A 15,109-nucleotide genomic window follows, 5' to 3' on the forward strand; every position below is an offset into this window, starting at 1 on the left:
CCCCATGCGAACACTCAGTGCAGAATGTCCACATGTAGCGCCATTGCGCAATAGCTATTCCAGGCCATTTTCCCCATGTAGACAAGCCCTTAGAAATCAGGGGTGAAATCCTCACATCCATTGAACTCCCATTAATGTTGCCATTAAGTTCAGTGGGGCCAGGATTTCACCACAGGTCTTGTGTACGTCAGCACTTGTATGCACTTTGATACTCTGCCTGCATATCTGTAATTAGTTGTAGTCATACGTCTAAATTAATCTACGGGAAACATAGGAGTAGTGAAATATTAGCCATAAAAACTATTTGTTCATAATCTAAATGGCCTATTTCACAAAGAGACTATTGTTAAAAATCAAAAGTTACTGTAATACAAATGATCTTAATTCATTACTATCTTTCAAAAATTTGCTTTTGGCAAAAATTTCATAGAATACTCTCTGGCATAAGATAAAGGGTATACATTAGAAAGGAACAGTGTTAGCATTGTGTTACTTATTGAGATGGTTTAATGTATGCAGTATAGGTATTAGGCCACAGGTTTCCTGTATCATATTAATTTATCATTTCTGAATTAGTGGAAATTTTTACTGTTATACAGTACTGCAGTGCATGATAATGCAATTTGTGAAGGAATAGTAAAGGAATGCTACCAGCATAACATGTGGCCAGTCCCATAGTTGATACTCAGGCAGACTTTCCATTGAAGCCAATGAAAATTATGTCTGAGTAAGGAATGCAGGATCAGTCCTTTGATAAATGATACAATTTAAACTACTGATCAAAAATGCAGGGGGAACTAAAATGCCTTACTAATTTTAAACGATCAGATGCCCTATTTCACTACTCAAAGCCACACAGTTAGTTGAACGTAGCCTTCATTTCTGTTGTGGCAAATTCACTACATTTCTCGAGGCCAGGATCTAGCTAACTTCTCTTTGCAAGGGCATCCCTGTGCCCACGTGGAGCGGTTGGCAAGAGCAGGGCTTAAATTCCTCACAAAGGAAGATGAGCTTCCAAAGGGTCCCTTTCTGCAGGCCTAATATGAAAAGCACCCATTGGTGTCAATGAGAGCTTTTCTTGTGTTTGGAAAATGTAGTCGGGCCCTATTTCTTGATAACAGGGCTCAGTGCAGTTAGTCATCAGTTTCTATTATCAATAGTATCGGCCTTTTGAAATGGGATTATATCCAATGTAAATGGTGTAATCTCTTTTTAATGGATGTTCACAACTCTCATTAGTGCTCCTGAGAGTTGCATGCACAAATCAAGAGATGACTGTACCTCCTTATCGTTTACCATTATCACCAAGAAACCAATTATTTGATGTATTGTTGACTTTTTTAAACATAAGTAGCTGAATAGTTATTAATGCCTAAGACTGATTCATCACAAGCAAATCAATTTTAACATTTACAGAGTAGAGAAAAGAAAGTTAACTGACCCACTTGAAGCTTTAAAGGAAAAGTACTTGAGACCTTCCCCAGGATTCTTGTTTCATCCGCAAGTAAGTATTTTTGGAATTTCAATATTGTAAACAAATCCTGTTGATGCTTCAAAGCAGGTGCAGAGAAAAGAATGCAGTCTGAGTTATTTTTGGATTTCCTAAAACACACAATTTTTCCAATGTCGTCGTGGTGGAAAAACATTAGCATGTTCTTCATGATGTTTTGCAGCTAAACCATCATGTTCTGGTTGTAGTGGGACCCAAATCTGAGCTACATGTATGTTTTAGAGCTCCCTCTCCCACAAAATTAGAATGGATCAAACAAGATGTGCTACTACCAAATTGTGCTTCTGCAGTCTCCCCGCTGTGGCCAATGGCAATGGAGGGATCATTGTGCCCATCTCTAAGCAATACCCAGAGAGACAATGGAATTTGGGACCTGATATTGAAAAGTGGCTTCTATTTTTGCTGCTCAGTTTTGCACCCTCAAGTAATTCTCCCTGTAATTAATTGTGGGCACTAATGTTGCCATATATAAGTTTAAGCACAGGGTGTGTAGGTACAGCTGCATATTTGGAGATATCAGTGATAACATTTCCACTTGCCGTTTTTTGCAGATACATAGTGGGGCCCACAAATCTGGGCACCCCAAGTAAAAGCCTTTATAAAGACCAGGCTCTTTCTATATATATATATATATATATATATATATATATATATATATATATATATATATATATATATATATATATATATATATATATATATTATTTCCAGTTATTCTACAAAGTTACTGAAACCATGGAGTTGCTCTGTGGTGAACTGGAATAGGAGTGTTTGTACTGAGTCCTTTCTGAGTGTCTTTATATATATATATATATATAGAAAGAGCCTTTATATATATATAAAGACACTCAGAAAGGACACAGTACAAACACTCCTATTCCAGTTCACCACAGAGCAACTCCATGGTTTCAGTAACTTTGTAGAATAACTGGAAATAATATGTGCTTGCAATACATCCCCTTTCCATGCCTGAAGACTTTCAGCTAACATTGTGCGATGAGGCGACTGTGTGGTTCTTTGGTCATATGCTTAATGTCCTGCTGCTCATTTGCTGTGTCAAGAAAATAATATGCCTCTTTCAACCTTGTGGATCCGTACCGTGGCATAGAAACGGTTAACGATAGCCTGGATCAAAACTCTTTGCATTATTTGCAACCTTGTATCACTTGCTTATCCTGTATTGTGCCAGTCTGACAGGGTCACTTCACTTCCCCATGTTGGTCTAGTGCTTCGAGCACAGGACAGGGGAGTAAGAAACTCCCTGCTCTGATATTTACTCCCTCTGAGCTCTTGCGTAGGCCATGGAAACTCTCTGCTTCAATTTAGCATCTGTAAAATGTGGATAATAATGAGTACGCACCTACCTCATGTCGTGAGGCTCAGTTACTCAAGTGTGGGATTTTTTTGGCTTCGGTGTAGAACAGATCTTGCCATGCTTTAGCATAGATACATGAGAGCAATGTTCTTGCACAGCTGGAAAAGGAAGAAAAGCACTAATGTACTGACGGTGTAGGAAATGAAGGGAATAGTTGATGCTAAACACTAAGTATTACAATAAAAATCAACCTGATAGTGTTTCAACAGAATATACTGAGGTACTATACTTACCAAAGTTGCAAGGCAACCAGACAGCCTTTTCAATCTCTTTATGAAAGTGCTTCCAGTTTCCATTTCATAGCAGGTGATACTAACAATCAATGCACAGAAAAGACCTAACCATGCTCTCAGGCACAGTGGTGTAAATCCCAGATAACTCCACTGAGCTTCCCCTCTGGATTTGTACTGCTGCGAGTGAGAGCAGAATCTGGCCAGTAATCTCAATTCAGAATGTTTTAACAAAGGGCCTTTACTATCTCTTCTCCTCCTTCTCAGCCTTTAGAATGAATAAGTGAATGAAAACAGGTTCAGGCTGCAGGATGGGAGACTTGGTGGTATTGCAAAGACAAAGTAGGCATACATTTTCTAGGTCTGTTTTGAAAAAAAAACAGAGTAGTTAAGGAGCCTCATAGACAACTATAATACATTTACAGAGAGAACATTTCAGGTGTTGAACTGCCTGGTAGAAATTCAGTGATGGTTAGGTCCTCAGGTTGCATAAATCTGTGTAGCTCAGTTGAAATGGGGAGGGGGCTCTGGTGGTTTTGCTGGAGGAGTTTATCACATTTTAGTATATTTATGTTGCTGCTAGGGTACTGTGAGCTGTAGGTAAATGATGGAGTCTGGTTATGTATGAATGTATTCTTCAGGGCTTGTCAGAGGTACCCAGGGTTTGGATTGGACAGGCTTTTATATAGTGCAACATAAATCTAAATAAATAACACATGAGGAGGGAAGATGGAGGAGGGAGTTAAAGGCATACAGTAGAGATAGGATTTCAAGAGAGGATGCGCTAGGCATTTAGGGTGAAATCTTGATTCATTGAGGTCAATGAGAGTTTTGTTATTAACTTAAATGGGGTCAGGATTTCACCATTAGTGTTTTCTTCACAGGGATCTTGCAAAATTCCCTGCTGGTATAAATGAGGGAAACTTTTTGAAGTCAGTGGAGCTGCACCCATTTACACTAGCAGAGAACTCAGCCTGGGATTTCCAAACATTTTAATGATATTGGGGTAAGCGTTCTTCTCCACTGTCTGGTAAGAGGAGGAGCAAACCCCCTAGAAAACCCATGAAAAACTGAGAGGAAGTGCACAGTGACAAAAGGCAAACATATTGTAGTATCTCCTCCCCCCAAACAACCTCTTGTTGCCCTTCCATGACTGCAGTGTGGGAGGTCAATGCTATGGGTGGCTAGGGGAGGAGTTGTCATTTAGAGCATCATAAATTATGACTGAGTTAGGCAAGTTGTTCCGATCCCACAATCTCTATTTAAAATGGTCCGGTCCTATATGATTTTTCTCTCTCTTTATTTTTACACCTGGTCTCTTCTTTCCCTGTCCCCTTCTTTGGCCAGCTTCATGTTCTGAGATTTTCTGAAGTAGATTATAAACTTTTGGGGGCAGGAATTGTGTCTTTATTAATGCCTCTAGTGCACAGGTATGGCACTATATAAAATGAGGAATAATTGTGGCTTTTCCATATTTCAGAGAGGGTGTGGGATGGTGGGAGACAAATCAATGGCAGCATGGCAAGATGGGTTGCCTTGCTCTGAGAGAACCAAAGGGACCATGGGCAAGCGAAGCTCACTTGTCCCCATAGATCTCAACGTAGTGTGAGAATGCCATTTGTCTGTATGTCGTTTGCCCTTTGGCCTGAGTGAGAATCATTATCCATCTGTGTAAAGTATTACCATGCCTAAGAAGTGTCCCCTTGTACCATGTATGAGGGATGATCAATAATGACCCTATAATTTTTTAAAATGGTGTTCCCGAGTTATATCAGATGAGGCCATATTAAAATTTGTATTAATTTCTTTAGCTGTACTCTGTTACAGAGTATTTATTCAGTGAGATAAATGATGTACATTTATAGCAATTCACACATTTTCATACAGGCTCTGATTGTGCAATAGAAAGAATACATGGGAACAGCTGGTCTTCATTTTCATCATGTATCTGGGTGCTAGGGATGACTGCTTAACTTGTAAGAGATGGTGTGACATGAAGTCTTGAGTGTAATGTGCATTTTTAAACACAGCAAATGAAAATAAAAATGCTATTGCACAACCTGTCAAATCATAAAGGGCTAAAGTCTGCCCTCTTATCAACTTCAGTGGAAACCGCTCCCTGCACTCCAAAATTAAATTTGACCCAATATTTAGTACAAAAAAGGCAAATTAGCAGAGCAACTTTTTTTGTGGGTATCCTTATAGTCCCCAGGTTATTAATGTAATTGCAGATTCCACAATGTATTTTCACCTTCTAATGGTAGGGTAAAATTATCTCTGTAGAAAACATTTGTGAAATAAATTCAAATAGTTCAGTTCTTCTACAAATACTTATTTTTATAGCTACATTTATTGCCTGGAGTTTTTCATTTGCTTAAGCAAGAGGTTAATTTGCATCCTTGTAATCTGATGATATAAGAGCTATGGGATAGGCTTCTAACGTAGATTTTTAGACTAGAGGAGAGAGACAGAGAGAGAAATATTAAGGTACAATTCCTATAGTCGTTACACAGTCCCTGCTCAGAAAAAATTCCCCATAAAGCCTAGGGCCCTAAATCTGTACAAGACTAGATCAGTTGGTCATATTTTGCAATAAATTGCCACTTCAAAGATTGCATTTAGGTAGAGTGTGCCCAAAAGCAAACAATCCACTCACTGTGAAACCTTAACTAACTTCACAATAGATTGATTGCAATAAGGGTTCCAATGCAGGAATAATGTGTTGTTTTTGTTTCAATTTTGCTCCCAGTTCCAATTGCCTGATCAAAGAACTTGGGTAAGTTATTTGCTTATATTTTTATTTAAACATTGTAAAATAAATTGCATAAGAAAAGCATAACATGAAAGATAACCCTCTGCATAGTTATGGAATATGCCACATGCTTTCCTACTGAATGACATAGCTGTAGCGGATAATATCTTGCCATGTCACATTGGCCTTATTCCTATGTAATCCTGCAGTCTATTCTTATTGAAGGCACTGGGAGTTTTGCCTAAGTAAGGACTTCACCAGTCCATATGGCCCTTTGGTTGTATTTTAGTGAGGCTACAAGACATTTGCCTCCAGGCTGAAAGTTTAGGCTTCAAATTTTACCTCCATTACAGGTGTTATAATCTGATGATCAAAGTCCTCTGGATTCTAGACTTTAACGTACCCAATTCAGCCCTTACATCACAGATACAACACACATTGATTTGGGCCTTTGGGTCCAATTCTTCTTTCACATAGGCACATATAACTCCCATTGACGAGAACAGGAGCATCAGTGGGTTAAACTGAGAGTAAGCTTTCCCCCTCCTTTAGTCTCATATTTAAATCCAGTACCAAATTGGTATGGAAATCCAAATAACTCTTTTGGCTACTTTTATAACCCCCAAATAACACAATGTTTTGTTCTTACTTTGCTGCCCCTACAGCAGCTGCAATTAACCAATAACTACTAAGCCCAGAATTCTCCTGACATCATGGTTTAGCGGCTAGAATAGGAGAGTCAGAGTCAGGAAACCAATGTTCTCTTCTGCTCATTCACTGTGACTTGAGATATTGTCTCAAGACTAAGGCCAGATTTTCATAAAATGTGGCCTGAGATCCAGGCAATTTTTTTCATGCCTACTTTTGTGAACAGAGCGACTTCAGTAGTGTAAAAGAAAAGAAGGGGGGGGGCATTTGCACATGCAAATGAATAGTTAGATGCCCAAATACGCATTTAGAACCCAAGTACCTCAGTTAAGCATTCAAAAATACTTGTGGACCTTAGTCTTACTTTCTGTTAATCTGGGTTTTAATCCCTCTCTTTCCCATCTGTAAAATGCGAATAAGGATACTTACTCATCTTCATAAAGTCCTCAGATGTAAGGTGCTACTTCAGGGCCTGATATAATTCCCATTCAAAGCGGAGACTGATGTCAATGGGCATTGGATCAGGCTCTATGTATGAAGTATTATTAGTGATAGAAATGGGCTGAAAATGCTGTACCGAATGGATGGAATTTAGTTCCTATGCAGATGGCCAGCACGTAGCTTATGCATCACTTACACCCTATTTTTGAACTGGAACCCTGTTTTAAGGAATTGAGGACTGGAGAAACTCAGGCACTGTGTGCTGGCCCCATTCAAAGGGATGAATTTCACCTGTTATAATTTGGCATGGAAAAAACAATTTAAGTGGAAGTTGTTAAATGTTTTCCCATTTGAAATCTTATATTGGCCACAGGCAATAAATAGATGTAAAACAGAAATAGACCGCGCAACATTGACATCATCACAGGTGGCCCCAGACATTTTTTCTCCTCAGTGGAGTGAATTCAAAATGGTGCCATCTAATGGTGTTGGGAGGATTAAGTGACTTGTATGATGCACTCTGGTTCCACTACACTTTTAAAATAACAGCGTGGTATTGTGGTAATTATGCAACAGAAAAAATCTCAGTACATTCTTTTTCTTCCACCCTCTCTCCCTAATGTTGGCTCTGTCCCCAAATTTATGTCATCAAACTATTTTTTTCTTTTGTCCTCTGGCCATGATGATGGTTGAACAGCTGCAATACAATATGTATTGAAAGCATACTGTTAAACTGATTGGAGAAAGTGCTGATTTATGGATGGCTTTGTCTCCAATTTGAAGGGTTTGAATGTGTCGCTTGAACCTGTATATCTCAATTCATGGGATCCTGGCTCATCTATTTTAAGTTTATTTAAGGTTATTTTTCACTTTGTGGCATGAATCCTATAGTGCAGATCAATTGGAAACACTCTATTTTGAATGGATCACAATATATTCAATCTCCATCCCAAAAACTGGCACTCTGTCCCTACTGCTCACTAAAGTTTAGAGGCAGTGTGCTATAAAGACATCTTCAATTAGGACAGCATTTGCAGTAACATTATGAAGAATTATGATAAACAATTAAAATAGTTGTCCAAATAACTAAGAAACACATTTTGCGATGAATTATCCATGCTTTTTCATTTATTGTGTTTGTTATAGGCCAAGATCTGCTCTCTGTTACATCAGTTTAAATCCAGATCAGCTATATCAGTATCAATGGAGACTCTGGATTTACACTGGTATACCTGAGATCAGATTTTGGTCTTTACTTGATACTTCACAAAATGTAGTCATTCAGTCTCTTGGTCATGAACATGAATGTGATGTGGTGAGGTATGGGATTGCAGTACAACAAATTGATCGAAAGTCATGCTTTTTAAGAAATCATTATAGTTTGGGGTAGGAAGGTAGAACTGCTGAACTTTAATCATCAGGATTTTGAGATTCCTTTAAATAAGACGAATAAAAATAGAAAACAAACGTTTGTACAATCCTTTCCCATGAGTTATGGCCATGAAGTCAGTTGTTTTTATGATAATAGCATTAAGCAGTCTAATTTGTAAAACTAAAAATTAGGTCATGCACTTCATTGACACTAGTTTCTAGATCATTTCATACTATCAGGTTATCCTTTTTTTAAAAAAAAAATTAAAGAAACTCTCCTTTATGTATGTCACTGATTTTCTGCTGCTGCAAATAAATTTTAAGACAAATGTCTGAGACCCTTGTTGATGATATCTAGCCTGTTGAAATGTTTAAAAATACTTGTTTTATCCGATTATGGTAATGTCTGCCTTTTTGGGTCAGCGCTAGGGAATTGTGACTACATATTGGTTTGCGTCAGTATGCAGTTAATAGCCTCTTAGGGACCAGGAGGGAGGTGGGGGTAAAGCTACTTCCTTTTCCAGACATCTGGATTCAGATAGAATCAACAACTCTCATATATGTAAATGAAAAAATTACAGTTCTTTATAAAATACTGCCATTCACTGATCTCAGATTAGGAGCAGACGTTACTTGTCCATAAGGCAATAACTTTATGTAAAATATGTAATGCAATCTTCTCGCTCTCTTACCTCCTCTGCTAACTTGCTCTGTAGACATACAAATTACACTAATTCTACATTAAGAGTGAGATTGTGCCTTTCCTGTCCTGACAACTGCACCACCATGCAGTGGCCAGTGTTCCCTCAATACAAGGAGTGTTCTCTCTTACCCTGAACTGGGGTACAAGCCAAATGAGGTGGAAAGTGTGGGGCCATGCTCTGTGCTTCATACTGGTCAGTGAACATTCTCAGGGGCCTGCTCCAGAGCCCATTGAAGTAATTGGAAAGATGCTTATTGGCTTCACTGGGCTTTGGATGAGCCCCCAGATATGAAGGGGGAAACATACTATATTGTCCAGAGAGGTAGTGTGATAGGTGTGCTCCCCCTTTGTTCCTGGGAGCACCAGAAGCAATTGTGCTTCCTTGAGACACGATTCCTCCCAGAGCTCACCTGGGGGTGGCTTGGCTCTTCACTGCCTCCAAGGTATGTCTGTACCTTGATGGGATAACTGAACCCTAAATATTCACTTGAATGGAGAGAGATCAGAATTTGGGCTAAAGAGCTGCAGAAACCCATTCCACTTATAATGTGGTGCATTGCCCTGGGCAGCCTTGTGTTAAACAATCATATTATCTTTAAGTTGTGGAAGGGGAGCATCTTGGTGTGGGAAGAGATTTTGGATTTGATACCACAGGCTAGAGGAAGTGCATCCTGTTCCAGTAACTATCTACCTAACCTCCCAGGGTGGGTGCCTGTCATAAGTAACTCTGCTAAGTAACCCTGCTGGCAGATCAGTGTTTCACTGATCATTGCAGCCTCTCCATTGTTAAGGCTGAGATTTATTTTATATGTTTAGCCAGGAGCGTCCCAACTACTCAGAAAAAGAATTTCCACTTTAAAGGAAGGGCTAGAGACCAGTGATCAGTTACGAGAATTTGAAGTCATTCAGACATGCTATTTTTGGGGACATAGGGCTGCAGGAGCTACAGCGGACCAGAGTAGGCCCATGGTTCCCTGGGATCTACTATGGATCACAGGAGGCCCTGTGGACTTTAGAAGATCTATAGGGAAGCAAAGCTGGGGAAGGGGGATTAGGACTCAAAGTGTGGAATCTAGAGGAGCAGGAAGTACCTGGGAGGTAGTGGGGAGCTGATTCATCAAGGTCAACTGGGGATCCACAGACAATGCAACACTAATGCAAGGTGGGGTGTTCTCTCCCTCCCTAATTCCCAATACTGTCGTGCTTTCAAGTGGTTTGCTTTATTTTAAATCTAACATCATTTCTAAATCTCCTGAGTTTCTAATGGCTGCTACTTTGATAACTATGCCATTCCTGAAATGTTTTCTGACCTTACATTGCTGGTATATCCTCTAATCCTCAATTCTGCCTTAGAGGGGCTTTTTTTTTTGGGGGGGGGGGAAGCAGGGGGGAGAGGATCTGCTCTGATGGGGAAACCACAGCCCTTCCTTCTAGCTGACGCAAAGTGCTACCATAGCCAGCATTAAGATGCTGAAAGGAAGGATTCACTGATAGTGTTTATGTTGCTTCAGTGGTTCTCGGTGATGAGTGGAAGGAATACAAATGGGAAAAGAAGTATATGTGCAAGAGGAAGGAAGGGAGTTAATAGCTTACCCTTCCCTCACTTTTATCCCTACTTTAGTTCAGGTCTGGCTGGCTGCAAAGCAAAGGAAAGTCGCCTTTTAATAGTCATTATTTTCCTTATTACCTTTTAAAAATGTGCATTGTTTGGATTCTGGGAGCTATAGCCTCAGCTGATGTAAACTGGTGTAACTCCACTGACTTCAGTGGTGCTATATTCATTTACACCAGTTGAGGATCTGACCCCAAATACTTAATATTTCCTCTTGGAGATGGTGCGTTTCTTTAAGAATATAAACCACATAAGGTAACTACATTCTACATTGTTTAAAAAAAACTGTAGTAATTCTTAGGGCAGGGCATGTATTTCTAAAAAGCTGTTATTGCTTTTCAGTAATTGGAAGTGCTTGTGGTTTCTGTGAATAAGAAACTAAGGACCCGATTCTGACCTCACACTGGTGTAGCCCCATTGACATCGGTGAACTTAGTCCTGATTTACATCACTGCCAGAGCAGAATCACGCCCCAAAGCTGCAAATAAAACAATGATACTAAGCATGATGAAGTCATTTTAAATGTAAATAGGAAAATAGTTTATTTAATATATTACTGTAGGGATCCATGTACATGAAAAATGTTGATTTGATCAAAAATTGATCTAAAACCCCTATATAATGAAACTGACTTGAGTATTATATGTACATAAATAAAAACATTTATTATCCTCCTCAATGCACTTATTATTCTTCACCATAAATATGTACTATCATAACCCATGCACTGTCTTGTCAGTGCTAATCAGCCGGAAGGCCAAAGGTTATTTTTCATTCAAGCCATCTATTCTCTGCAATAGTAAATATCAGAATGGTTACTTGCCAGGAACAATTAGAAGGAATTAAAGGCAGTGGAAATACAATCATAAATGCTTTAAGAATCGATTCTGAGTAAAGAAGAATATGAAGAGGTATCAAAATAAATATATCGTGATGTTGAGCTGTATGGGTTGATAATGACATTGCTCTGCTGGGACAGAATTACCTCCTATCCCAGAAGCAGCATCATTACATATCTCAGCCCTGTGATCAGTACATGTCAAAATCCTTCATATTGACAAATGTGCTGTCCACTTGCATCTATGGAGAATGTTTTAGCAGCTGAGTGATTATGAATCAAACCCCAGAGCTTACAGCCCCTACTGCCTCTCAATGCTTTCACATTCGTTGCCCGACAAGTAAATGTATCTTGACTTCCTTCTGTGATTTTTTGCACCATGTCTGATGAAAGACATTTGGCAAATTGGCAGTGGTACCCTGTACATTGCAATTTGTAGTGCGCATTAGGAGTCTGAGCATGAAATGAGAGGGCAGGCTATGAGGCAAAGGGAAAAACAAAATAAACAAACCCAAAAACCCTGAGCTAACCAGAACATGAATAGTCATTTCAAGCAATAATTTTTTTTGTAACAAAAGCATCAAAATCAGACCAATTGCGCCACAGACTTTAGAGGAAGGTTCCATGAAAAATATTCTGTCTCTTGAATATTACTTTATTAATCCTATGTTGCATTATGAAAAATAATCTCCTTGCACATTGTGAGGCAGATTCTGCCCTCCCTTACTCCAATGTAAATCAGGAGTATCTCCTCTTAACGCAGTGGAGTTACCCCAGTCTGTGTGAGAGGCAAATCAGATCCTTCTGCAACTCTTGCTCATCCTTAGTATCAGTTAGCTTCAGTGGCATTACTCATGTAGTAAGCTCTACTATTAAACACTGGATAATGAGGCAGACATGGGTTATTACACTGGGATAGTGTAATTCCATTGACTTCACTAGAAATGTTTTTTTTTATTTATGTTGTGGGAAGAGAGAGGAGAATTAGTCTTAAGAGCTTTAAAGTAACTTTCTCCTTCTTTGTAAAATGTGTAGGCTTTTTTCTTTAGCTTCTATTCTGTCAGTTTTCTCAGAAGACTGCATAGTGGCATTCCTCTTATAATCTTGAGTTGGAGCACTGTGATTTTTGAGGGGGGAATGAGATGAGGGAACTCTTATTTTCAAGTGTTACCATGTTCTACAGTAACTCTGCAGTGTTGCCAAGGTTTCCAAACGTGACAGATGATTTGGGGTAATTTTCTGAGGTGCCAAACCTGAGACATCTTCAAGTGGCCTGAAAGTGCTGAGCACCCACACTCTGAAAATCAGGTTCCTTTAAGGTGTCTAAGTTTGGGCATCCAAAATCACTTTTGAAAAAGTTGGCCATCGTGCTTTTTGAGTATTATTACAGAATATTTTTTAATGAATGGAGCGAGGGCAGTCAAACCAGCTAGCATATGAGATTAGAACGCTAAGAAAGAAATCCCGAAACAGTGGGGAAAAAAATAAATTTTGCCAAGAGATCACAGTATATATCAGTTCCTGCTTAATGGGAACTGATCTATCAGGCTTGTAAACACCTGTGGCCTATGAGGCTAATTCTGCCCTCCTTTAGATTAGAGAGTGTAATTCCACTTAATTCTGGATTTACACCATGTAATTCAAATCCAAATGTGACTTGCTATCTTCAAGATCATAGTGTATACACTGGATCAGATTTATATCTGAAAATTGCAGGTGCTAACTTAAAAAGAATCCTTCCGCTACCAGCTACAGGTACTTTCCAATAAGACCCAGCTTCTCCAAGTGATCCTTTTTAGACAGCATATCCTTTTTGTGGTATGTGCATGTAAAGCCAGTTCTTGTTCCCACTCAAATTAGTGGCAAAATTCCAGCTGATTTCAGTGGGAACAAGAATCCTTGCCATAAGACAACTCCAGATCACCCATTATTTTTACTTGATCAAGCCCAAGTGTAGGATCTGCCTTATACAGAGTTTACAAATAATTACTATAGGAGCAAGAACATTAAAACAATGTAGCAGAAAAGCATAGGAATCTACACTGTAGTGCAAAAAAAAAAGTATTTGAACGTAAATATTTTATAAGCCTTCATACCAATTAGTGTAGCTCTCATGTAGAATTAGTTATTTATTAGCATGTACAGAGATTAGGAAACATGATCTGCTAGATGAACAGGAACTGTCAGGTACAACGTCATCACTGCTGCGGAGTGATCTACTGTCAGTAAAAGTTACTTGTGTTATTCAAACTGTGATAACATAGTTTTCCATCACTTTGTCCTACTCACAGAGTGAAAAACCAAAATAGTTTTCTATGCACAGTCATTTTTTGAATGGAGTTCTTTGTGTTTCGAATTATCTGTACAGAAAAAGAGCACCTTCACTGTGATATGTTTTCCTTTTTCCTTTTCCTCTTGCAGATGTCAGCTATAGAAAACATGGCTGAAAAACTAGAGAGTTTTAGTGCCCTGAAACCAGAAGCTAGTGAACTCATACAATCTGTCCCTTCCATGTTTAACTTCCGAGCCCCACCGAGTGCCCTACCAGAAAACCTCCTGAGGAAGGGCAAGGAACGCTATACCTGCAGGTAATTGCTGAGCTAATCATGACAGGGTCTCCTAACATCTCCTCTCTGCTTTCAAAAGACGCTGTTGTTTACTTTAGAAATTACTCCTGATTGGATGATTAATAGAGATCATGGAAGGTCTATAGTATTTCAAAGTGCTCTTTATTCAGTCAAACATAGAAACAGTGTTTTGTTTTTTGTTATTATATGAGGAATTTGTCCTACATCACTCGAGTTTGATAAATGAGGCTGAAAATATTGCATAAACAAGCTTGTTCCCAAATTTCCTCATCACCTTTATATTAATAAATGTGCTTTCACTATTAATTTTTCTGATCACAGGCTACAGGGCTGCTTTCCTCAGACCATCTGCCTCTAATGTCAGAAGGGATCTTTCACAAAATATATGAATTATAAGGACATATGTTTACAATCTGAACAAAAACTATAAGTTCATAGTCATTGCACGTATGAATGAAGTCAATCAGAATTTTGTCAACGTGAGCAGGATTAGGGTCATGCTTGTATAGTCATGCTTGGTATGAAATAATAAACTGTATGTTAAAAATGGAGGGCCAAATCCTGAAAGCTTCTGCATGCATCCTTTATGCATGGCACCTGTAACTCACATTACCTTCAGAGGGAGTTGAGAGTGCTTATTACCATGCAAGGTTGGGCTGAAGGTCCTTAATGTAACTGTTCTAATCATGCTGTTTTTTGGAATGCTACTTGGGAGCCTTGAGAAGGTTTTATTGTTCCCTGTGAAATATTAGGGAAATGGTAGAATGATTTTTAAAATTGCCTTATTTAAGTCTCTATATCATCTCTAGAATGCTAGGGTATTTGACACTGACATATCAGTTTATCTGATCTTTTTGAAAACATGTCACCTTTCAAGACAAGTTGTTATAGAAACATACCTTGATGGATTAGGTCTTTGAATCTTGTCTGCTCTGATCCTATTCAATGCACAGAATGATGTCACATTTGCTGACACATAGAATAAATTGAAAGAATTGAATCTCCTTACTTCAAATCAGAATTCTAAGCCTTGAATAACAG

At 38.8% G+C, this 15,109-nt stretch overlaps 1 protein-coding gene across 9 annotated transcripts in view; it reads left to right on the top strand.

Moving 5' to 3' along the window:
- Positions 1 to 15,109, top strand: part of MECOM (MDS1 and EVI1 complex locus) — a 460,574-nt gene that overhangs the window by 431,672 nt on the left and 13,793 nt on the right. For 6 of the 9 annotated variants that reach the window (XM_073359440.1, XM_073359442.1, XM_073359447.1 and 3 more), the window contains 3 exons: positions 1,417 to 1,504; positions 5,865 to 5,891; positions 13,902 to 14,068. In XM_073359440.1, coding sequence (XP_073215541.1) covers positions 1,417 to 1,504; positions 5,865 to 5,891; positions 13,902 to 14,068 — 282 coding nt within the window. The remainder of the gene's footprint in view (positions 1 to 1,416; positions 1,505 to 5,864; positions 5,892 to 13,901; positions 14,069 to 15,109) is intronic. The other 3 variants (XM_073359443.1, XM_073359444.1, XM_073359449.1) reach the window with 1 other exon arrangement.

The sequence above is a fragment of the Lepidochelys kempii genome, chromosome 9 (genome assembly GCF_965140265.1).
Source record: "Lepidochelys kempii isolate rLepKem1 chromosome 9, rLepKem1.hap2, whole genome shotgun sequence".
Classification (NCBI taxonomy): domain Eukaryota; kingdom Metazoa; phylum Chordata; order Testudines; family Cheloniidae; genus Lepidochelys; species Lepidochelys kempii.